Source organism: Melampsora larici-populina (genome assembly GCF_000204055.1).
Source record: "Melampsora larici-populina 98AG31 unplaced genomic scaffold MELLAscaffold_5, whole genome shotgun sequence".
Classification (NCBI taxonomy): domain Eukaryota; kingdom Fungi; phylum Basidiomycota; class Pucciniomycetes; order Pucciniales; family Melampsoraceae; genus Melampsora; species Melampsora laricis-populina.
In genome coordinates this window covers 957,011-982,275 of record NW_006768769.1, presented here as the reverse complement: position 1 = coordinate 982,275, position 25,265 = coordinate 957,011, and the positions used below count along the sequence as shown (strand labels likewise).

The following is a 25,265-nucleotide window of genomic DNA, read 5'->3' as shown; positions in this document are numbered from 1 at the left end:
TTCCCATCACGAAAAGGGATAAGATGAGAAACTGAAAATGGAATAGAAAAGATCGTACCTCGATTGATCCAACCAGGTGCAACTTTGGTTGGTGTTCCAGGATCCTCCATCGCAAGACTATTGCCTGACCTGTCACCACCACTCTTCGTCAATACAGCGTCACTACTCCGCCTCCTAAACAATGGCGATTTCTTGAAATTCATCAAAGCCGAAGGACTACCAACTCCGGGACTATCAGCATTAGCCATTTGCATCATCGATGCCGATGGCGAGTCAAACGCGCCTTGGCCCATGATCGGTGTCCTGGTGTTCGATCCCGATGCGTTTGGCTTTGTGCTATATGAGTCAACGTGGTTGTTGTTTCTTGTCGAAGGAGAATTGCCGCACGAAGAGTTTTGTTCTGGAGAATCAAATGCTGAGCTCACAGCTGCTTGCTTGCTGAGACCTGATGATACAAACGGTTTGTTGGTGTGATGATGAAGATGAGTAGCCTTGTGAAGAAAATGTGGCTTCTTGATGGGAGTATCGGGCATCCTTAATGACGAAAGTGAGGGTCTTCTTGAAAACATGTCTGCTGTAGATAGAAAAGGTGAAGAGATGGAGGAATTGAATGAAATAGATTGATTTGAAACTGCTTGCATAGAAAAACTAGATTCGAGTGATTGAAGGTGTTCGCTTTGATCTTTCTCATCGGCCTGAATTGCGGCCTGGATCAGCTTGGGTCCACCCAGTGCTTCTCGCATAGAGCGCATAGCGAGCGAATTGTCAAATGACCCTTCAGCTTGACCGTTGAGGCTGGTGTCAGAGAGATGTCCGGTTATGGCGTATTTGACAAACGGACTGGGTATTCCAAGTTGCTGTCGACGTTTCTCGCGCATAGCACACCTTTTGGACGTCATGGTCGATGATAGAAAGGCGGATGCTTCAGGTTTACTGTCATGGAATGAGCCTCCATCATCATCTTGATCAGCAATGAAAGAAGTTGGGGTAGGTACTGATGGTGGGGAGAGTGGCTTGAGAGGTGGATTATCAAAGAATGAGGAAGACTTGTGGGTAAGAGGCATGTTCGTAGGAGCTGTAAAAGGTGATGGCGGAAGATGACCAAAGCAATGAGGGCTACTGTTTTGGCCAACATGTGTAGGCAAACTTCGTCGTTTGGGATCCCGAGCCGCGTCTCCATTCAACTTCTCCCAACTCGCTGGTCTGTATTGACCAGGACGATCATTGGAATGAGCTTGTGTGATACTTTGACTTGAGGAAGCTAGACTTGAGGCGAGTGAGCTTGAATCCGTCAAACCCGGCACACTGAGATTGCTCAGACCTTCATGTGATTCGAGGGAGCCGTTAAGGTGATCACGATCCTGATGGATGATCATCTCATTCTCTTCGTCATCCTCCTCACTTGCGTCAATTGACCTACGCCCCCATGAATCGCGTTTCAATGGTGTCAATGAATCCGCCCTCGAGCGGAGATGATGAGAAGAAGATGAATAGAGGGCTGATGATCGAGGTCTGAACATTGGAGGAGGTTGAGGCAAGGAGGTAACCATCGCGCCCTCACTGTCACGCTTAAGCTTGTTAGGACTTGAAGGTAGGCCGGAGGGGCGAAGGGGAAGTTGTTGAGATCGATGATGACCGGGAAAGGGTGATTCAGGAGGGGGTAAGGCGCCAAAACCATCGATGCCAATTCCAGCACTCTTGAGAAATGATTGAGATGCACAAGAGCTTATAGTTCGGAATGGGTCTTGAGATGATGCCCGACTGATGGAAAGCAGGCTATGACTACTCGAAGGTTTACTTGATCCAGCTTGTGTGGCAGCATCATCCATGTGAAGGTCTTGACAGGAATCATCAGAATGTTGATGACGAAGTATCATACCAAGTCCTTCAAGTTGTGGGACGGCCCAGATATCTGTACTTGTCTCACGATCTCGGGCAGTCTTTGTCCGTCGTCCGTTAGAACCACCGCCAACCAAAGGGTTCAAGTAGCTGGACTTGTGATTAGACGCGGATGAACCATCTCGACGACTCAGGGTCGAGCAACCTTTGACGCACCCGGCACTTGCACGACGGATTGGACCTGCTACCGGGCTTCCCGAGCGATCTACTCGAACCATACCATTGCAGCTACGAGAAGACGGACTAGACTGGCTGAATGCGTATCGAGCATTTAAATCATCTGATTCATGTCCAGAATCTGGATCGTGTTCTGGCAAGGGTCCAAGGCCATAAGATGCGGAGCGGTTTGGATGCTCCTTCAAAGTAACACTGACAGTGCGCTGTCGTGATCGAAGCGGACCAGGAAGACGAGAACCGGAAGATGGGGATTCGGGCTCATTGGGGATCAGTGAAGTGCTGAGCCAAGGTTGGGAGATGTTTTGCTGTTGAGCACTGGTACCCGCACATCCACTCGAAGCCATCAGACTACTGGTCGTACTCTCTGAGCTGACCAAGTCAGGTAGGCAAGGATCAAGAGGCGCGACAGGCGCTGAAAAGGGTTCAAACCCGCTACTCTGGTTCGGTTTTGCACCAAAGAGATTGGCCCGAGCAGAACTAGCAGAACGCAATCGCAAGCTAGTCGACGCGTGTGACATACGCAGCTTGGAAGGCGAAGGAGGAAGACCTTTGGCCATCGGTACCATAGGCGTAGGATTCACTGATGGGTTGACGTGATGGGTTGACTGGGACATCGGAGGTAACGCAATGTGCCCAGCAGACTTTGAAGCGATTGGAGATTCGAGATCAAAATGACTGTTGAAATGATTGATCGGGCTGACGGAGCGCTTGAAAGGGGACGAAGTCATAGGCGCGGGTTGTTGGTATTGGCTCAGCCCAGCAGCCTGGGTCTCCCCTGGAGTGAATTTGGACTGGGAGAGCTGATTCGGCGTAGCGGTAACGGCACCGATGATGAACGCAGGAAGACCTTGTTGGGTTTGCAGTGCGGACGAACGCTGGGCTGTGGCGCGCGTATTATAAGAGCGACGGGGTGAGCGTGGTGATCTGGGGGAACGTGGAACGTGAGGAAAGGTAGAACGAGGAACGCGTGCTGATGGGATGGATGAGACCGGCTGGAAAAGACGCGAGCAAGATAAAATGGGTAAGCACGAGTAAGCCAATAGAGACGGAGGTTACATGATGATCTACATACCTCAAGCTCATGGGAAGAGGGCAAGGCTGAGTTTCGAGCATGACTAAGGGATCGGTCACGTCTTCGAATCGCCGAGGGAGTGGTGGTAGTTGAAGAATGACAAGATTCTGGTCTTTTGGATGGACTGGCGAAATCGTCTATCAAAAGACTTGGACGAGATCGCTGATGGTCTGAAGAGACGAGAGCCATATTGGGAGGATTATTGGAAGTTGGTAACGTTCGAAGATCATGGTCCGCTCGAGGTGGTAAGACTGGAGTGCGGGGAGATGAAGTGGCGACGGCAGTATTGAGAGTGTCTAAGGATGGGTCAAAGGGCAAATGAAGGGTGGAGGGCAAATGATGGATGATGTTGATGGAAGGAAGAAGAGGAATGACGGGTTGTTTTGCAGATGGAGGCAGGGCGTGATGTATGCAAGAGTAAGAAGAAAGAGAAACGGGACCAAACAAAGGAAGATTATGAGTTTCACTAAGCAATCGCATGATGATAGATTATGAGTGAAACACAACAAACCTGCCCAATCACCAAAGCCAATTTCACTACGACGACTGAGAGAGTTAGAGGCTTGATCTTTTGCTCGGAGTTTCTTTGAACCAGGTTGTAAAGAGCATATACGTTTTTTGATAGGTTTGATGAGTGGTGGGTTTGAATTAGCACCAATGAGTTGTTTTTGTTGTGATGATATTGTACCGACGGGCGAAGAATGAAGAATACTGGGTGAGAGTGAATGATGAGAAGATGAGATGGGAGATTGCTGATTGAGATCAGGTGGTGGTGGAGTGGAATGATATGATGAATCGTTATTGTTGTTGTTGCCGATGAGTGCACCGATTCCGAGTGAGAGAACTTCTTTACTCTTTGAGCGACCCCAAGATCGAGCGGCTTCACGAAAGAGACCACTGGCTTTCTTCCTAACCAGTTTACCGGATTGAGCCCAAGAGCTAGGAAGAGGTTGAGAGTTTGAGGTAGAATGACTAGAGTTTGATAGACGAGAATGAGGATGATCAGGATTGTCCATGGAAGTAGTTTTGATTGAGATTGATAAGGATTGTGAAGCAGATGATTGACTTGAAGAGTGTTGTTGATCGATGAAATTGTTTTGATTGTTGTTATTGATGATTAACTTTCGATTGGAATTGGTGCTTGGATTAGATTGATGAATGTGAATGTTTTGAATTGATTCAAGTTGAGGTGAGGATGATGATGATGGCGATGGCATTCCAATTAAAATGATCTCTTCAAGAAAAGTTGATCTCAACAAAAAGTACCTTGCAGAAGTGAGAGAAAGGTAAGGAAGACAGATGAGTTAAAACGAAGTAGGTAAACTGATGGAAAGAGAGAGAGAGAGAGATAATAAAGAGATGAAGTGAGAATGAGAAGATCTTCAAAGGACAGAGTTAAAATCAAACTGAGAAGGGTGAAGTGGTGAGGGGTGTGTGAATATCTGTCAAAATTAAACACAGTGGGTGTTGTTTTGTTTTGTTTTGGTGTGTAAGAAGATGGAGAAGAAAAAACCTTACATACATATAGGGGGGGAGGAGAAGAAGAAAAAGAAAAAAAGACGACCAAAAAGAAAGAAAAACACCTTGGGTGACTTACAAAAAGGTATTAAACTAGCTTAGGGTTAATATTTGATTCAAATTTTAAAATCTATCAATTCAATTCAATTCAGATTACGATTGAGAATGATGAGACTATAGCTGATGGTTTTCACCAATCACGAAAGAAATGAGTCGATCGATTTCCCAAATCTATGAAATTAAATGAGGTAGCTCGGGATCTAGAGTCAAGATTCAAAAGGGAAAAGACCGACGAAATTGACTTGAGGGATGATTGATAAGTGTAAATTCAGATTGTATGCTGAGTGAAGAAGTTAAGTGTAGATGGTAGATTGATGATGATCTAATTTAAATGAGGATAAGTAGGTGGATGAACGAAATTGATAGAATCAATCAGATGGTAGTAAGTAAATGGAAGAACGGATAGATTTGATTGGTTGGATCAAATTCAAAAGTAGTCTAATGGTGTTTTTTAAGAAGCCGAACAGCGGAAAGATGTCGGATTGCTAAATCTGATGGTGTAAAGGCTTGATGAGTTGATTTTGGATTGGATGAGAATTAGATTTTGAAGGAAGCGATTCAAGTTGAGCTGGCAATTAGTTTTAGTGAGTTTCTTTAAAGTCGCTCAATGGAATTCGTTCACCAATTTAAATACTACCATATAAGCTTCTTTATTTCCATTAAGCAAACCCCAATTATGTACAGTCATTTAAGAAAAGCTTGCCCCAAATTCCCCGCCAATTCGCTCGAGTTTTGCGGGCAATTTAGGGCAAGCTTTTCTTAAATGACTGTAGGATTCCTTAAACAGCTGTCTAATCCTTCAATCAGCCTTCTCTAATTTCAATATCAATCTGTCCTTATAATTTGAACTGAAGAAAGCTAACAAATCGCTTGATTCGTTTTACACCCTTCAAAACTTGTAATCTTTTTGTTAGTTCAATTATATGCTGTTGTGAACCCCTCTTTGAACTATAAAACCGTAGTGGGCATCATTCAACATCTCAAGTCTTTTTTTTCTTGGTTGTAAATACTTGTAACTCGCCTGCGGCCTACATTAACATACTGGGTTTCTTTTCAGTGACCTTTCCTCGAGACCAAGGTACTTGTCATCAAAACAAACCTCCACGCGTCTTCAAATTTCATTGAATGCGCGTCATCAGGCGTCATGATTCATAGTCTGTGCGGTAGATTCAAAAAACATCACCAAGCATCACCCAGGTTCTATTATCTATATATAACGATTCCGATTTATTCGTCAATCCTAGATCACTTTGCTTATCGGACACAAGTTCGAGCCAAGACCTCCTTGTCAATCGCAATTGTCTTGATCGTTTGATATTTCCTTTAAGTTTTCTTAGGTCGCACACAGTAATCAATCAAGTCACAAGAGTTGACAAGTTTTAAGCGGGCTTTTGTTGTACGTAACGGTCTTCAGCCCGGTCTCAAGGTATTCCTGTCGTTCTCGAAAAGCTTGTCCAAGTTTTCCCGCCAAATTGCTCGAGTTTTGCGGGAAAACTCAGACAAGCTTTTCGAGAAAGTCTTTCAATGGGGTTTTATCAGATAATTGCGTCATATCTTACGCGCAGACATCCGGTCAAAGCAACTCTGAGGAGTCACTAGGTATGGTGATCAACTTCTGCTCTAATGTTCTGTAAATCACATTTTGGTGACTTAGGCCCCGTTTGGGAGCGGTTATTTTACCGCGGTATTTTCGTAATTGCATCAATACCACAGTGGTATGATCTTACCACGTTTGGTACCTTATTTTGCTGCAGTATTGTACCACAGTATTTAGACAATAATCTGACAATACTGTGGTATTGCGATAATTGACAAAAAGCTGTTTATGAAAAATAAATCCGCACGGTGAAAGGGGACTTCGTCAAATTTGATCTCTTCCCCTTCCCTTTGTAATTCATCGGCTCCTTCCATCCGTTCGATTACAAAACTCACTATCAACCCATCTTCAACACCTTCACACTTCAAGATGAAGACAACCACGAGTTCAATATTGGTTTGTCAATCGACCTCATCGCACTGTACCTTTATCACTTCTTCCTTCAATCCACCGTTCCCTCAATCAATCTCGTCGCTTCTCAAATTCTGTCACTCGCTTTGATAACCTTGTTTCTCCTTCAATCAATCTCATGAATATCAAAGGATATGTATCTTTTCAAATTCGCTAACAATATGAAAAAGATGATCAAGATGATTCCTTGACGAGAGAAAAGTTCCAGTTGATTGGTGATGAGGTTCACAACTTTTGATGAGTTACGATGACCAAGCAAGTGAATTAATGATGAAAGATTGTTAAGTCTGTTTGAGTGTGGATCGAGAACAAACGATGTCAGAGGTTTTGTGGGTATACATACATACATACCACAGTCAGGAGAAAATCAGCGCGAGTGGTGTTGAATTGCCAAACGATTATGACCAAAAACAGAGATTATAACTGTACCACACTACAAGTGCGGGTTTTCATCTCTACTGCATTATTGGGGCCAAAAATGCAGTACACTTTTGCAGTACATTACACTTTGTCACCGCTCCCAAACGGGGCCTTATTGATATATTCATGCACCACAGGAAATTGAGTTGATCTTAAAAATGAATTTCTAGGATGAATTTCTTTGAATTCTTGGCGAATGTTGGATACCTTTGATTAACTGCTTAGTTTTTGTTAGTATGTACAGTCGATTGCAGAAAGCTTGGAAACTTTTGCCCGCCAAACTTGAGCAAATTGGCGTGGAATTCTTTCCAAGCTTTGTGAAATTGACTGTACATATTCAAATTGTTGTTCTTCAAAGCCAATAAGAAACTAAAGATCAGTTTCATCCAGTTTCATCCTAGGGTACATACCTCAGATTGATGAATCGAAAGATATCCAGTTCGATCGTATAGGTTCAAGTGATTATTGAGCTAAGGAGCCATTGCCAAGCGTACTTACCGATATTCAATCGACATTTTAGACTTGAGATGGCGATACAAAAAGGTTTTGGAATAAGCACCATAGATAACAAAGACAATCAACAAATTGAATATCCCGAAAACTTTCAGAAATATCCGTAAATGCTTGATGTCAATGGGGACTGACCACTTTTCATATCATTGAAGTAATTAGTTACCCCAAGGACTCTAGCTCAGACTCCAGAGACGATGGAGCGATGACCAGACGGCGAGAAATGCTACTATCTTTTGATCCTTTGTTGTTTGATCGCTTCCTCACAATCTTTTACTCCCCTTGAGTGCTCATTGTCAGATGTTGGCTCAAAGGGCTCGTTCACCGTTGAGGATGTCAGATCCCGGCACTCCAAGTTTGATTATGATTATCTCAGCCGTCAAAAGTGAGGTAAGACGATTTATCAAGTCTTGGCAGTTATTATCGTCCATGCTCACGATGCCTGCCTAAAGAGCGAGAAGTAAACTTCCTCACGGCAAAGTCAAGCTCACTTATATCACTTTTCATCAGGCACGAATATGTGGTATACTCATCTTGGTGACACGCTGGAAGCCTTCCTGCGTGTCAGTGCTTCGTGTTATTTTCATCATGGGCCTTATCTCATCGCTCAGCCTCTCAGTTGTTAAAGCTGTACCTCGTACTCATCGAGCACTGAGTCTTTAAGGCACTTGTACATAAACGTCGCCTGTGAGACTCTGGTTGTTGGACTTTTTAAATAATTAAATTCATATTCCTTGACCATCTTTCAGCGTCTCAGCTTGGGTTAATGTCAAGTCGAGTCTCATTAAGAGAGATGCATTATAAATAGTTCAACTATAGTCATATCCATAGCCTTTACATACTTCATCGACTACATCTTCACTCACAAGTTTACTTTTACAATCCTACAATCTTCACAGATCCAACTCATCTCTAGAGAGTCACCATCATTCACTAACTGTGATACCCAGTCTTCTTTTAATCACTTTACTTTCATTACCAGAAATCCCAAAAATCTTTCTCATGAATCTAAATCAGTATTCTCTAGCTAAAATGAGAACTTCAAGAAAAGTACCAGATAATGTTGTTCTTGCACCAAAGTCAAGGTTTCGACAAGTCAAGAAGATTACCCCAATAAGAGAACATCCAATTCTTAAAAGTAAGTGATTTGAGTCAAGTTTCAATATATCCTTTTATACATACACTTTTATATTAAGTACTGATGTTGATAAACTCTGTAGAGTTTTTCATCATTCCAAGATCCGTACCAACAGAGTACTTCATACGTTCTTCACGTCGAACTGGAGCCCGTCGTCATTCTGAGTACATGTGAGTAAGATTTTTGATGATTTCTTTTTAAAGGTTCTTGAAATACTTTTACTGATGAAAGATATTGAACTATACCACTTTAGAAGAAGAAACTTATGAGAGAGGGATTGAACAACACGAAACTTACCATTATAAAGTCTTTGGTGTTTGAGTTTCTGAGGCCGTTTTGAAATTTTTATAGAATCGTCTCATATATACATATATAAATCCTGATTGTGTAATCTTGTTGTTTTGAATTTCTTTTATTGTATCATCATTAATTATCTTCAACTTTGAAGTTTTCAGTAAGTACTATCTTAATAATTGACTTGAAATGTATTATTGTAAAACTTCTATATAAAGCATGATGTAAGATTTATTGATACTCATAAAACTGATACAAATACAAAGAAAAGAAAACAGTCCTCTATCACAGGCTCACAGAGAAAAGTGTAAATTCATATCATATAAAACCTCAGACCATTACAAAGTAGGTTGAAGTGTGTCAAAACTTGCAGGCTAAACAAAGAATGGTGATATGGTAGGTGCAAGTGTGATACATGAGGTTGTGATTACATATAGCTGTGTGATCAACTTATCCATGTTATATTTCTATAGCAATCATATTGATCTCAGATATGATCGCTGCAGAATTATAAAATGGATAAGTTGATCAAAACAGCACAGAGGCTGAGCTCCATCGCTCCATGGACCATATCACAATCTCTACCTCAAGAATTTTATTCTCGGATAAAATATTACTTTGTTAGGCAGTTAGATCATTCACGATTTGGGACTGGAGCTGGAGTTGTGAAGCATAACAAATGGAAAGTTTAAATTCACATCATGATTATTATAAAAAAGGTCTTTCATCTAAGAAACATTTCATATTTTCAATTGACTCAAGTCAAGTTTGAACTAATTAAAGAAAATGATTCCTTGATAGAAAATTGACTATAAATAAATATTATAATTCAAGAAAGAATGAGATGTATGTATATATATATAATTGGTTTTAATGATGCTCTGTGTTGTTACCTGTGTTGTTACCGTAGGGGTTAGTGGCATCAACAGGAGGTTTGTCTGTGAGGTTACCTTTGGGATATTGTTTAACAACCGGCTTTCCACCTGCTTGTCCAGATAATTCTTTAGCAATCTTTCCGTTGACGAGTTCAACCATGTCAACTCCAATTGTAGCATAAGCCTCTACATTAACGTTATCCCGAACGGTCACAGCTACCTTGATATCAACTTTAATCACCAGATCAACCAAGTTGGAAATGTGAACCTTGAAAGAAGAAAATATGTCTAGAGGATCAAGTATGATGATTAGACTTGATCAAAGAGACACTTGAAGATGAATTACAAATCTTTTACCTTGAGCCGATTTAATGAGAGTTTTATCTTGAGTTCCTACGATGAGTTCAACAACCACTTGAACATTAGCTAAGACTTGAAGCACAAGATCTTTGTAACCGTCCTGCAAAAATGTTCAAAACCTTTGTCAGAAAAAAAATTAAACAAACAAACCAATCACTTTAAAGAAAAACCCTAGCTCACAAGATCAACTGCACCCTTTTCGGAACAATTACAATTATTCATCCCATCAACAAATGATTTAAAAGCTTTAATGACCACTTTCAAATCGCTAGCAATCAAAACTTGGGCTTGATCTTCATGTACATGATGTGAGATTTGTTTTGCTTTGTCTTTGATTTGGTTAACTGCATCTTTAGTGTATTGTGATGGATCTTTTTTCGGAGGTGCTTGCTGTGTTCTACGCGATAAGCTGAAAATAATTTAAACAAGACAATCATCAGAACAAGGGCAACATCCGAAAAAAAAATAACTAGAATCGGTTTGTGGTACTCACCTGAAGCCACCCGATAGTTCCGGTATGCTGAAAGAAGCAGCAGTGTGGCCTATGATAGATGGGAAGAAAGCGTAAGCAAGTTCAGAGATCAATCTTACTATCTGACACGACTTTGGTTTTGATTATTTAAAGAATTATTACGAACATAAAAGCGCTATTGGGAGCATGATGGAAGTTGAAAAGAGCATGATGAGGTCTTGGAATGATTACAAGGATAAAAGATTGTGGAAAGCTCGTAGGACGTAATGAATGTGCAAATGTGTGTGAGACGGATGATGAACCTATGAAGGAAAGGTCGTGGTGAAAGGAGTTTTATAGGCGGGATCTCAAGTGCATACATACCTGGGTTCGCCGGCTTTCTGAATGGCAAGACAAACCACGCGTCCGATAAGCCATGAGGGACTCCTTCGGTTTAAGCCGAACTCGGTTGATCACGAGCTTGGACGCCGACAGAACCTCGGGACCACTGAGCCGCGCCACACAAAAGTCATTCCGAGAAGAGCCATTAATTTTATGTACTGCGAAAGCCTGTGAAGCTTCCATGAGGTTACGCCAGGACACACCAGCGTATAAACTGACACTTCGGGATCAATGTATTCTCGATCACTTGTAAGAGTTTTGTGGATCAATTTTTTGTACCTCATCAGTCGAGATTTATTTGAAGCTAGTGAGGATGAAATCAATAGCATCAAGACTGATTTCGATTAATCAAGTCAGGATTTTTGGGTATCACGATCCTAGAGTTACAAACTATACAAAAGAGAGGTACGAGTATGTACTAAAACCTGAAGCAGCGCTTACGTTGGTTCATGATACATACATGAAGAAGGATATAAGGCATATAGCACGTAGAAAGACCTTCATTTGTGAAACGTACACATTCACGATTCCTTTCCTTTCCAATCTTTCTGTTTACTGAAGACTCTTAAAGCTTCTAAGAAATCTTTCCATCCATCTCTTTCAGCAATTAAAGATCCAACGCTAAGCAATGGTTTCTTAACATCAATCTTAGATTTAGCATGATCATCGAATTTAGCTTCATGATAATCTGCAAGATAACTAATCGCGTTCAGATTTCCAAGACCTACTGAACTTTCTGGAACGTTACTGTGTGGTGGTTCAAAGAGAATTCGGGTAGAGATACGAGCTGCGCGTAAATGGACGATAGAAGTACGTAACCCAAGTTGGACGTTCTGTACGATTCAAAAGCTTCATATGATTAGCATCTCTGTAGTTTGATTGAAATTGGAGAAAGAGTCGGTTGACTTACATTGAGTGTTGTAAAGTATTCTTGAATCGATTCGGAGAAAGTTTGAATCGATTTAGAATCCTCAAGTTTAGCTGAAGGTGGAGGAGGTGATAAACATTCTAATGCCTTTGAAGCCATACCAAGTAATGCAGCGATTTGCTAAAAAAAAAAGAAGGACAAATATGAGATAGTCAGAGAGAAATGAGTGGTATGTTTTGATGAAAGATACAAACTTCATCAACAAGACCAAGTTCACGTATCCGTTGAGCACTTCCAATTTGACCATTACTTGAATTTTCTTCATTTGAATCTTCTTCCATCATTGTATTACTATGATCAACTCCATCGATCAATATCGCTTTTCCTTTGCGTTGACTCATCCAACTACGAGTAGCAGCTGTAGGAGGATTTTGATTTGATGTGGGAAGCGATTGAGGATCGATGGAGAGATTGAGAACGGGTGCTTCTACTTCATCCATATCGTCATCGTCATCGTCGTCATCATCTTCACTACTTGAACCGAATACGTTAGGTGTTTTGGGGGTCGCGTTTGCTGCTGGTACAGGTGGTAGATCTCGAATTAGATTTGCGAGTGTTGGAACAGGTTGGTTTGAAGGGTTATTTGGATCTGGATCACTTGAATCAGATTGATTATCTAGAATTGGTTGAGTAGTAGGAAGAGTTGAAGCTTGAACTTGAGAAGGATCGGTATGATCGTTTGAAGTTGTTAGATTGTTGTTAGTTTGTGAGATTGAAGTTAATGAGATTGGATCGAACTCGATTGAAGAATCAGAGTCACTTGAAGATGAAGATGATTGTGACATTTTGATGATGTCCTTAATGTTGTTGTTGCTGTTGTCGCTGTCGATATGCTGAGCATCGACTTTCAAAATATGTATGCATCTGCCGCACGCATGCAGCAAAAGTCATGCGCGCCCAGCTGCACCCAATGATTGACGCGCCAATGTTCGAACAGATCAAGATGAAGAGATAGCTCAGGTCCAATGACTTTAATTTGTATTCCTCATCAATTGTTAAATTGACTGGATACATTGTGTTTGTGGACACAAAAAAATGTCAAGCTTTATTTCACATTTGAACCATATAAAAAGTCACAAATTTACGCGTGTTCACATAATCTGGGTCAGCAAAAAGTGCACCGATCACTGAGCCTGTTAATATGGCGTTTTAAATCTGAGGAGCATTTTCTCATTACGTCTTGCGCCCTGGGTCGTCTGCAGAGCGAAGCGAGTGGACTTGGTCAAGTTTGCAGTGCACTGAAACCGTGACGGACCCGCGGTGACTTTTGGAACCAAAAACACAAATTTTTAAGCTCTTGCTTTGAAACCTTTCTCACAACAAACTTTTGATTCTTTCTCTTTGTAAACTCAATTTGTTTCACAACTGGCAACTCTTCTAGATGAACATATACAATGATGTTGTGACTTAATCATATGTGATCTATCTGAATCGCGAGCTCTTCCATCAGCACCTAATCACATGGATATTCAAGTGATTTGATTAGGTCTTATGCACTCCAGAATGAATCTCTTCACTTAAAGACACCTTGATCATGTCCTTGGATCATTTGCTAACAATATTAAAGAAGATATTGTGGAGCAAAACGAATGTCAAGTTTGATTTCAGATCTTGATCATATAAAAAGAAATGCACTTCTTTGAAAACACACTTCACATCTTTGACTAAGTCGAATCAAGTTTGAACGTATTTTGCCAAAATGCTCCCTTTTGAAAATTGTCAATCTTATAAACATGATACTTTAAGAAAGAGATGGATACATGATTTGTCTAATGATGGCCTGTGCTGTTCTTTGGGGGAATAGGGCCTGTGCTGTTCTTTGGAGGAATAGGACCTGTGCTGTTATCTTTGGGATAGTGTTTGACATCAGGCTTTCCTTCAACACCAGCTTGTCCGGATACTTCTCCAGCAACCTTTCCGTTCACAAGCTCAACGATGTCAACTCCGATAGTAGCATAGGCCGATGCATCAACGTTATCCCGAACGGCCACAGCCACCTTGATATCGACTTTGATCACGAGGTCGACCAATTTAGCAACATGGACCGTGAACTGAGAAAATACATCTGAAGTATCAAGGGTCATGATTGTAGTGACAGAGTCTCAGGTGAGCACTCTGTGTCTCGCTCGATGTTCCGGCTCCAACGGTCTGTATTCCAAGGACTACAACAAGATAGAGGAATGGGCTAACCTGTAGTGACAGAGTCTCAGGTGAGCACTCTGTGTCTCGCTCGATGTTCCGGCTCCAACGGTGAAGAGCCAGAATATCGAGGAGCGGTACAACTATAAGAAGTAAGATCACTAAACCTAAGCCCCGAGCTTTGTCGTAGACGTGGCCCCGTTCACTAACCTAGCCACTATGGCCTCCGGCCATAACACCCCCCCCCACGGCAAGACAAAGCATATCCTCCAAGAAAAGAAAAAAATGAAAACACACACATAAACAATAACAAAAATAAGACAAAAAAAACAAAAAATAACACAAGAGATAAACAATCACACAAACTATCATCACTTCCTCACTATACACACACCCAGCTGACTCCTAGCCTCTTTGAACTTTAATGGACCTAAAGATTTTGTAAATGTGTCCGCTAATTGTTCGTTACCCGGTATCCATTCAAGGTCTACTTTCTTTTTATAGAGTTGTTCATTGATATAATAAAATTCCCTCTCTGTGTGTCGAGTGCGTTTGTTTGCTGCGTTGTCTTTCGACACATGTATGGAAGATTTGTTGTCACCGAGTATGAGTGGAATATCAATCCTTGGTATGATGTCTTGGATGAGAGATTGCAACCAAATAGTATCTCTGCATGCCGCGCCAACCGCCATGAACTCGGCGTGACACGTAGACGTAGCGACACATCCTTGTCTTCGAGAGACCCACGCGATTGGGATTCCATACAATCTCGTCACATGCCCGTAAGTTGACCGTGCGAATTCTCCTCCCCAATTAGCATCTACAAAAGTCTCCACAGCACGCCTAAATTTCATCTTTCTTGGATTAATATCAAGTCCCATGTTGACAGTATCACGAACATACCGCAATAAGTGTTTGATAGCATGCCAGTGTTCTTCCTGGGGTGATTTGGAATATCTCGCCAAGAAGTTCACAGGGAAGGCTAAGTCCGGCCTCGTCCCTACAGCTAGATAGCTAATAGCTCCTATAATGCTAAGGTAGCGTTGGCTTTCAATCGGTGTCTGATCAATCGGAGTCGTCAATGCTAGATTTGGCGGTACCGGTGTTGTCGTTGAGAAAGAAGAAAGTAGGTCGCTGTTGTCTTTCACAATCTTGTTAGCTAAGTCTGATTGTGAGAGCATGAAGTGATCATTAGCCAATCGGTCGATTTTAACCCCAACTATGTTTGTCAAATCATTCTCCCACTTGATCTCAATCTGTGAACTCAATTCCTTCTCCACCTCCCTCAACAAATCATCAGAATCACTAGCCACACAACCATCATCCACATGTAACCATATTAAACACATCTTCCCATTGCGGCGCAATACGTAGAAGCTTGGATCGAATTGGCTTGGTTGAAATCCTAGAGCACGCAACTTCTCTTCCATGAATTTCCACCAACACCTTGCACCCTGTTTTGTACCATACAACGCCTTTAACAACTTCATTACCCGACCAAACTTGAAACCTGGTGGCGATTTCACCCACACGTCATGATCCATTGGGCTGTTAAGATATGCTGCGATGACGTCGAAACCACGCACTTTCAGCCCATAGTACGCCGCAATGACCAATGCCACCCTAAGTGCTGCAAAGGTTGCCGTCGGTGCAAAAGTCTCAGTGAAATCTATACCTTCAACCTGTGAGTACCCTTTAGCCACAAGCCTAGCCTTAAAGCGCCCGTCTCGTTTTATCGTAAACACCCACTTCAGATCTGTGAGGTGTTGGCCTTCAGGTGGATCACTCACTTCCCATACACCCATGTCGGTGAACCGCTGTAGCTCTTCGATACACGCCGCCTTCCACTTCTCAGCTTCCGGCAAACGCATTGCCTCCGTGTACGATTTAGGAATGATTCCATACGGCGACGTTTGTGTTTCAATCATGAGAGCTAGAGCGTCCTGTTCCTCCACGGCGGTTTCTCCATCGAACTCACCAAGGCGTAATGCATTTAAAACGTAAGCAAGACTGCCCTTGGATTTTTCGACGTCGGATAAAGTTTCGGCCGCGGACGTCGAGGGTGGTGGGGGTTGAGGTAGCGGAGGCCCATCAGACAAAAACCGTGCAAGAGAGGAGTCAACCGTAGTTGTTAACTTCGTGTCTGGATCCCAGAAAGTCCAACCTTTCTTGCCTTTGGGGTAGCCGACCATCAGCATCTTCTTACCACGTACGTCTAGTTTACGGCGTATCTCACAAGGAATGTGGACAACTGCTGGTTCACCAAAGGTACGTAGGTAATCGAGGTGCGGCTTCCGACCGAACATCAGCTCAAAAGGTGTCTTGAGCCCAGTAGCAGCATTAGGAATTCGATTGTGTACATGAGACGCAGCGGTGTGTGCATACGCCCACATCTCTTCCCCAAAATTAGCTGCGTGCAACATCGTCCGACCCATATCTGAAATTGTTCGTATGGATCGTTCGGCAGTTCCATTCTGATGATGTTCGTATCTGTTTGTCTGATGGTTAATGATTCCACGTGCTGCACACCACGTGTTCATTACCTTAGAAGTGTATTCACCAGCTCCATCGCTTCGTAGCTTCTTCACTTTCAAGCCAGTCTGGCGTTCCATACGTTCTACGAATTCAAAGAACATCTGGGGGAGTTGGTCACGTTTAGCCACACAGATTGACTCTGTATAAGTAGTGGCAACGTCGCGGAAGTTGATCATATAGCGTGCACCGTTTGCTGAAGGTGCATATGGCCCGGCCACATCACTAACAATCAACTCCAATGGTTGTAGTCGTCCACCGGAAGACGTCAAAGTAATTGAGCGTAAGCTTTTACTTTTCAGACAATCCAGGCAGGTAAAAGGTGTTTTGTCGATCTTATCAGGAAGGCCTGACACAACTCCATGTCGAATCATCCTTTGGATGTTGCGCATGCTGGTGTGTCCAAAACGACAATGCCATTTCAGCGCTTCATTCACAGCTGGCGGTGCTCCAAGCTTGGCTTCGTTGGTCTCTAAAGAGAATGGGGCAGGATGGACAATTCTCGACGGGGTGGGTAATTTGAGCAAATCAATGGCCGTAGCTTTCATTACAGGGACAGTCCACCGTCGCGCATTCATGTTAAGATCTGAAGTAACAACACCACCACACGGAAACACAAGTTTCATCTTGCCATCTTTCGCATCCCATGAGCCACCAGACTTCACCAGTTGAGGGATCGAAATCAGTGTGCTGCTGGCCAACGGTGAATAGTAGGTATTTGGGATCGGAATTGGTTTGCCGTCGTCACCCTTGATGTGCATCGTGCCAACATGAGTCACAAAAGCCTTAGGTGCTTTTGTCGCCACCGATATCGGGATCGGTCTGGGCAAAATGCGGATGTCAGTCAAGCAGTTGAGTTTCCCAGTCACCATATGAGTGGCACCGGTATCACTCACGCCCTCATCCGGGTTCTCCCACATCTCGGTCAGGGTCCCTTCAGACGCCCAGATCCCGTCTGGTAAGGGTCCTTGATCCTCATCCACACCCGTAGCCTCGACAGAGAACTCCACGCCATTCGCATCAAGGAGATTAAGGCGAAACGAACGAGGTGGTGCTGACTCCGAGGATCGACTAGTTGATGGTTGAGGTGATTGGGTTTGCGACGGGTTCGGTGGATGTTTCGTAGGACAGGTGTCGGACCAGTGGCCAGTATTGTTACAAACATAACATATTCCTCTAGTATATACTGATGGATGAAATTTAGAAGGTACTCCAGCAGCTGGTGGTACAAACTTCGGTGTGACTTGACTGATTTGATAGGTTCTGGGAGGTGTGGAGGTAAGATTGCGAGAATTAAATTGAGGTGAATTGACGAAGATACCTCTGCCTCTGGATGGTGCAGCAGGTCGGTATAAAACACCCGTATTCCCAGCTCCACGTCTGTTCGCACCAGCTGTTGCATTGAAGGCATTGATATCAAGTTGGCTAAAGGCAGGAGTAATTGAGTCGGTCTGATGGATCTGTTTCTCAGCACGAATGGTTTCTTCAACTTCGCGAGCAGTGATGGCGGTGGATGGAGTACTTCGTAGTCGAGCATTCAAGGTATTGTTGACGTTTGTAAATGCGTTACCGAGACCAATTTGATACAAGACTCCAGTGATAGCATCCTTCGACCATTCGAAACCAGAGCGTTCGAGGTCTGATATTTTCTCATCGATCTTGCGAAAATAATCACCAATGTCCGATACATCATCATATTTAATCTCCAACACTTCCTTCCAAGTTGCCATATGACCACTACGACTAGGGAAGAAGAACAGCGCGCGAATGGTACGGAAAGCATCTTTGGCCGAGCCAGATAGGCGACGTTGGATCTCGAAGGGCACCGTGAGTTCAATCATCGAATAAACAACCGCGTCGCCATCAGGGTCGGACGTCTTCATACCATCTTTTGAAAGATAATCGGTCGTCTTCGTAACACGATCTACGCATCGGCCAATTTTGAACTCCCATTCAGCATAATTAGAACCGTCCGTTTTAAGAGTTTCGACCGAGTTCTTAACATAAGTAGGCATAGACAGTTGAAATTTGTTGGATCGGTAGTCTTCGACAGAGGCAGAAGAGGTTTGATGAGGAGGTGGTTGACGAGTACCCGGTGGAACACCAGGAGGAGGGATTCCGGCAGTAGACATCTTCGAATTTGATGGTCGACGAACAGACTTGGAAGGGTGGAAAATTTTCTTAATCTCTAAAAGAGTAGCAGTTGAATAAGTGGAGATTTGAGGAGAAGGTTGAAAAATTAGACCTTTCGGAGCGGAGAAAGGAACTTGCGAGAGAGGTGTGGGCAGAGGGTTAAGTCGGCGATTATGGAAATAAGATTGAGGGGGCGAATGAAGAGATAAAAGTGAAAAACGAAAAATAAAATGTAATTTGTTGATAGGTATAGGGGGATATATTGAATCGGAAGTTGGGGGGTAAACTGAAGGAATAATCGGTCTTAAACCGGGATGGCGTTCTAAACTTTCTAAGACTTCAGGATGTTTCTTTATAAATTTCGGTAATTCAATTTCGCTTTTCTGTAATATTTCGTCTTTAACTTTCTCTTTCTTCTTGTATGATCGCTTTACTATTGGTTTCGCTTCCCCGTAATCTTTCTTTCTTGTTCGCATGAAACTGTGACTATCGGAATTCGCTCACGCAGTGGCAGTGCGGGCTCATAACCTGTAGTGACAGAGTCTCAGGTGAGCACTCTGTGTCTCGCTCGATGTTCCGGCTCCAACGGTCTGTATTCCAAGGACTACAACAAGATAGAGGAATGGGCTAACCTGTAGTGACAGAGTCTCAGGTGAGCACTCTGTGTCTCGCTCGATGTTCCGGCTCCAACGGTGAAGAGCCAGAATATCGAGGAGCGGTACAACTATAAGAAGTAAGATCACTAAACCTAAGCCCCGAGCTTTGTCGTAGACGTGGCCCCGTTCACTAACCTAGCCACTATGGCCTCCGGCCATAACAATGATTAGACTTAATCAACATAAACTTCGAAAAGATACACACTACAATTCCCTTACCTTGAGCTGATTTAATGAGAGTTTTATCTTGGGTTCCTACGATGATCTCAATAACCACTTGAACAGAAGCAAACACTTCGACAACAAGATCTTTGTAACCGTTCTAAAGAGAATCAAACCTTTATCAGAATAAATCAATCAAATTTTCTTCAATCTTCAAAGTTAAACTTACAAGGTCAACTTCACCTTTACCGGTGCAGTTACAACCCTTCATACCATTAATAAAGTCTTCAAAAGCTTCAACTACAACTTGTAAATCGGTCTCAATAAGAACCTGAGCTTTATCTTCATGAACATGCTTGGCTATCTGTTTTGCTTTTTGATTGATTTTATCAACAGCAGGTTTAGTGTATTGTCCAGGATCTTTCTGTGATCGACGCGCCAAGCTGAATAAGAAAATTATCAGAAACAGGGCAGCATTTAAAAACAATCAAGTAGAATTGGTGTGTTTTACTCACCTGGAAACTCCAGATAGCTCGGGTACGCTGAGAGAAGCAGCAGTGTGGCCTATGATGAAGAGAAAGCATGAACGTGTTAAGAAATTAATTTTGCTTCCCGCTTCTTTAATTGAACAATTGAAAATTGGTACGAACACAAAAGTGCTATTGGCAGGATGATGGAAGTTGAGAAGAGCATGATGATATGTTAAAATGAATAATACAGCTATTTCGCAAATTCGTGTCATGATTTCAAAACGAAATCGTTTTTCTTTTTAGGTTTAAGTTAAATGAGGAACCATACAGTTGTAAATCATCCTTATATGGCTTACCTCAAAGAGCCTTGAAGAGATCACGTGTCAAGATCATGATCACTGACGAAGATCAGGATGCCCGAGACCGGGTGGTCATTCCACTGTGCCGAATTGATGACTCGGCATAATGCTCGGCATAATGATGCCCCAACGCTTTTAGGTTGGCACTGCCACATACTCCATACATAAAAGCACTTGTGTGCTATTGTCTCATCCTTCGCGCCAGCAAAAACCATCCATTCAATGTCATATCCAACTGAAGAGTGAGGGACTTGACCTATCTTACTTTCCGTCTTCAGACCCATCTGATCCTGCCTTTTGCTTCGCTATGTTGCAGACAATATATCGACAGTTTGTTTTCGCCAATGTGTGATTACCGCGCCCTATCCCATGAGGCGAACATGATCTCTCAGAATGTTGTACCGCGTCCGCAGTAAGTCTTCACAATTCCAAATCTATATTTGGTACCCAGATGACTGATTTTGTGCCTGTCCAATAAGGTACAACATCCTCAATGAAGGCTTTGGAAATTCGAATTTCTTTGGAACTGTAGGTGACCAATCAATGAACGATGTCAGTGGAACGGTACATGGTCAAGGTATGTGTACAATTATATTAGCGTAGTACACCTACTGATGTGGTTTTGTCATATGAAAACTTTGATGTCTGAACTGTAGTTGATGTACCAATGACCAACGGCACTGATCGCGAGCCTGTTGTGTTTGATGACGAAGATCGAACTTTTCAAATACAGTTCAACGTGTGGCAGAAGGTTCCCCCTCCTGAGATTCGAGTCCAAGCAAAGAAATCGAAGAGCAAGCCCAACAAGCCTGCTGCCCCGTTGAAACCCCACGTTCCTCGATGGGTGAATTACCGTCCTCCCCGACCTGCGAAGAAAGAGCTTCGATTGTCGTTTTATTCCACTTTCGGTTGGCATCTGTTCAAACGCAGGCTTTTGGAAGCCTGTAATCTGGTTAAGCCTGGTATATCAAGGCCTCTCATGGAGGCGGTTGCGGATGGCGAGGCTTTCTGTGAGGGTTGGATTCACGGAGCTCCTCGTTTTAAGGTCAAGGATCACTTTTTAGTGCATGACAACGCTTCTCTTATGGAATTTCTTGAGGCGGCCAACAACCACACTCCAGAAACCAACATGGGTTTCAAATTCATACACGCGAATCCAAGAACCAATGCCCAAGCATCTCAAATCTTGGATGGTGGCGATCGTGATCCTTCTCCTGATCCGTCTGATGACGGTAGTGAGATGTCAACTGATGTAAGTACAATCTTCTCATATCATATTCTTATTCTTGAATCTCACCATTTCGTTCTACTCAGTCTGATGCTCTAGATCCCACTGAAAGGAAGTACTTAATCTTAATGACTCGATTTGAAGCAATGTTTGCATCTGGTGAGAACATCGCCACTGCAGTCAATCCTGCAAACTCAGCACAAGTGTTGTTGCTCAACACTTCCAGGATCCGTACCTGGGCTAAGGATTGGGTGAGTTACTAGCTTCCAACATATGCTTCGATATGTGTAGCTGATTGTCTCACCTGTCGGTAATAGGCTGACGGTGTTCCAGGGGTGGATGAGGTCAATCCGCCAATGGCTCGCCCCGAATTCAAGTACATACGAGTTCTTGACTACGAGCGCGAGAAGGCTATCCTCCTTGGGTATGCCATAAATCCAGCCCCGTCTGCCGTTGGAAGTACTCCATCTGTAGTTCATCATAACTACTATGGAAACCCTGACGGTAATCATCCCCCAGCTTACACGCCAAATCCAACCACTCGTGCTTTATCGCCGCCACCTGGTCCAGTTCCTTTCAACGACTTCCTCACCTTTGCTGGAATCGGTCCCGACAAGCAAAAAGCTCGTGCTGCTTTAGAAAACGAAGGAATCGATGACTTTTTTCGATTCCTTGACCGCGAGACTTATTCTATCGCCAACCTCCGCACTATGGGTATCCCATTTGCTCAAGCCGAGGACATATGGAAAGCAGTACCCCGCTTCATTCATCATCTAAAGTCCTTATGATTGTTTACTTGAACTATCTAAAAACCCAGGATTGATTTGCATTCTTGGATGAATGTTAGAAATCTTTGTATCTGTTACCTCGAGTCTCTAGCATTATTATTATTTGCAAATGTTCTTGCATTATACTAGTATTATGGTGTCCTGGTCACCCTTCATCTTTTTAGTTGTTGAGCTGTTTGTTAGTGTTGTTGTTATATATGTCATCTATATTGGCCTCATACTAGTTGTATTTGTATGATCCTCACCGCAATGACATATTTTCAAATCAATCACTTGACATTGATAACAAATCTCAAGAAATATCTTTGAAAATCCCATTTGTGTCACTCAAATGGGGTGTCTTAGCTCAGGAATTGTTCATAAGAGACCCAAGAATGACTTGGGATCAACTCGAAATGCCATGTTTGACATCAATCAAATGTGCAGAGCTGAAAATTTCATGTCGTATCTTCACTTCAAGAGTGTCATGATCGCATGAATAGGTGAACTTTCAGTACCAAGTTTCTCCAATATGATTTTCACATTTACTCTCAGCTAGTGACCTTGATAGTCATAAAGTGCGATTTTTAAATGGGTTGAAGTATCAATTTATTGTATTACTGAACATAATGTTAAATTGTATTGTATAACTGGTACGATTATAAGAAATTATGTATGAGATTTAACAAATTTTTACCAATTGGTCAAAATTAAAAACAATAACACTATTAAAAACAATAACACTAATACTCATGTTTATGAAACACAGCCAAGTGGATGTGTTAAAGTAGCACAAATTTGATAAAAAAAGAAGTATAATATGTTTTGTGCAACTATATCCAATAGCCACAAACAGCATATAATCGATTTATGAGGGAACCTGAGAGAACTCTCCACGCAGTGTCCAAGATACAATCTACCTTCTCATCTCGATTAGCTAGTTGAAGGAATTGGGATCGTACAAAGAAAGCTTTCAATACTGAGAAAGCCTTCTCGATAGGATTGAAGTCAGGTGAGTAGGCTGGGAGATAGATGATGCGGATTCCTTTCTCTTCGGCTAACTCTGATATTCGGCCTCCGTGGTGAATACTAGCGTTGTCTAAGATCAAGACCGAGTTAGCTTGCGGATAGGGGTTCATGACCGGCAACTGTATCAAAAGACTTGTTAGATATGTTCTTTGGCTACATAAAGAGAATTAAAACGATCACCCACAAGTTTATGCTTCAAGAAAGACTCAAAGTCTTTGCGCAAAAAGCTGCCACTTTGACATGCCATTGCCAATACACCACCTTGAAATATCGCCGGTAAAAGAGTGTAGCGCTTGCTACTACGACCTCGGGGGATTCTTCTCGTACGTTGGCCTCGCTTTGCACGTGCAAAATTCCTATAAAGTGAGCGCTCCATGATTGAGCATTCGTCTGATGCATTCAGGAAAGGTTAGTATCATCTCAGTATCATTTGTTAAAACAAGACATACCTAGAAACACCATCATATTGGGATTCAATTGGCCAACGCTATTCAAGAACTTGGCACGCTTGGCGGGGTTCTGGTTTGGATGGACAGTTCGGGCTTTTTTGAGCGTGAGGGAGAGTCGATTCTTGAGCTCTGTCGCGAGAGTGGACAAAGCCGACCATTGACCAGTGTGGCGATACATGGATTGTTGATACTCATCAAGGTAGAGTGTCGGATCTTGATCCACAAGGCCGATGATGAACTCCCGATCGTCATCTGAAAGTGTGGTCTGTCGGCCTAGGTCCTCGTATTCAGCAGGATCACGGATAACACAAGCAGTTCGAGCGTTGTGGTGATCTATTTATGACATTAAGCAAAAAAATTAATCATCTTTACTTTACCAGTTTATTAGCAAACTTCAATATAGCAGAGGATTCGAAATTCAGGTTTTCAGATCAATTGAAGCTCTTAGAGGCTTATGTATACTTATTGGATCATTATTATGTCATCTTAGTTCAAAAATATTATTAAGATCAACATAGTTTACTTACAAAGTTATTACAAAAAGACAGAAAAAGAAAAGATAAGAAAAATTCGAAAATATAGGTGTAAAAGTTGGAAAATGGTTTTTAGCTTATTTATAATTAAGTTATGGGTTTTATAAGGTTAGAATATGAAAGAACAACAGTTTATTATACAGGAACAATTTTAATATTCAAGGTTGATAAGGGGAAACAGAAGTTATTAGCAGGAAGGTACTTTTTCGAAGTTGGTAAACAAGGGTTAGGCGTGTAGTTTACATATGTAATGGTGGTAGTAGTAGAAATTAAGGTTGCCAAGAGGATTTTCCGGGATTTTTAAGGTTATAGAAGATGATGTCATATTACATGAGCAAGGAAAAGAGAGTAGTAGCTGTGAAAAGTGAAGAAAACAGGTGAAAATCGGCGAAAATGGAGGTTTTCAGCTAATTACATATGTCAAATGACGTCAGAATAAGTTGGTAGATGGCTCATTCAACGCAGAAGAGTGGATTACATAATGTACAACCTTTAAATCATTAGTAACGGAGGTGTATGTAAAAAGTTATAAGGGAAATAAGAAATTGGCGTGAATCTCGAATTTACAGTCACAAGACACATGTAACACCAAAAACCTTAACTTCACAACTCAATATCTTACTCATCACTCATCAGAAATAGGTCTTATAGGTGTCAGAAATGATCAGTAACACGTGGGCTACAAGATTCACTTTA

At 42.3% G+C, this 25,265-nt stretch overlaps 5 protein-coding genes across 5 annotated transcripts; 1 reads left to right on the top strand and 4 right to left on the bottom strand.

Moving 5' to 3' along the window:
- Positions 1 to 9,966: 9,966 nt before the first annotated feature.
- MELLADRAFT_3310 (uncharacterized protein) lies at positions 9,967 to 11,012 on the bottom strand (the record flags this gene model as incomplete). The annotated part of the gene is made up of 5 exons (XM_007405818.1): positions 9,967 to 10,259; positions 10,329 to 10,431; positions 10,512 to 10,740; positions 10,825 to 10,873; positions 10,970 to 11,012. 5 exons carry the CDS (start codon positions 11,010 to 11,012, stop codon positions 9,967 to 9,969), a joined length of 717 nt encoding a protein of 238 aa, XP_007405880.1.
- A 152-nt stretch (positions 11,013 to 11,164) lies between these two features.
- MELLADRAFT_124662 (uncharacterized protein) lies at positions 11,165 to 12,897 on the bottom strand (the record flags this gene model as incomplete). The annotated part of the gene is made up of 5 exons (XM_007405897.1): positions 11,165 to 11,183; positions 11,404 to 11,488; positions 11,918 to 12,017; positions 12,095 to 12,232; positions 12,307 to 12,897. Coding segments are annotated over 5 exons (933 nt in total), but the record flags the coding sequence as incomplete, so codon positions are not given.
- Positions 12,898 to 12,910: 13 nt separating this feature from the next.
- Positions 12,911 to 13,126, bottom strand: MELLADRAFT_93478 (uncharacterized protein; the record flags this gene model as incomplete). The annotated part of the gene is made up of 1 exon (XM_007405896.1): positions 12,911 to 13,126. The coding sequence occupies one exon, from the start codon at positions 13,124 to 13,126 to the stop codon at positions 12,911 to 12,913; it is 216 nt and encodes a 71-aa protein (XP_007405958.1).
- A 755-nt stretch (positions 13,127 to 13,881) lies between these two features.
- On the bottom strand, positions 13,882 to 20,427 carry MELLADRAFT_124340 (uncharacterized protein; the record flags this gene model as incomplete). The annotated part of the gene is made up of 5 exons (XM_007405895.1): positions 13,882 to 14,177; positions 19,792 to 19,894; positions 19,964 to 20,177; positions 20,250 to 20,298; positions 20,385 to 20,427. 5 exons carry the CDS (start codon positions 20,425 to 20,427, stop codon positions 13,882 to 13,884), a joined length of 705 nt encoding a protein of 234 aa, XP_007405957.1.
- Positions 20,428 to 20,785: 358 nt separating this feature from the next.
- On the top strand, positions 20,786 to 22,579 carry MELLADRAFT_93477 (uncharacterized protein; the record flags this gene model as incomplete). Its single annotated transcript, XM_007406179.1, has 6 exons — positions 20,786 to 20,805; positions 20,880 to 20,975; positions 21,043 to 21,140; positions 21,220 to 21,815; positions 21,878 to 22,042; positions 22,109 to 22,579. 6 exons carry the CDS (start codon positions 20,786 to 20,788, stop codon positions 22,577 to 22,579), a joined length of 1,446 nt encoding a protein of 481 aa, XP_007406241.1.
- Positions 22,580 to 25,265: the final 2,686 nt, after the last annotated feature.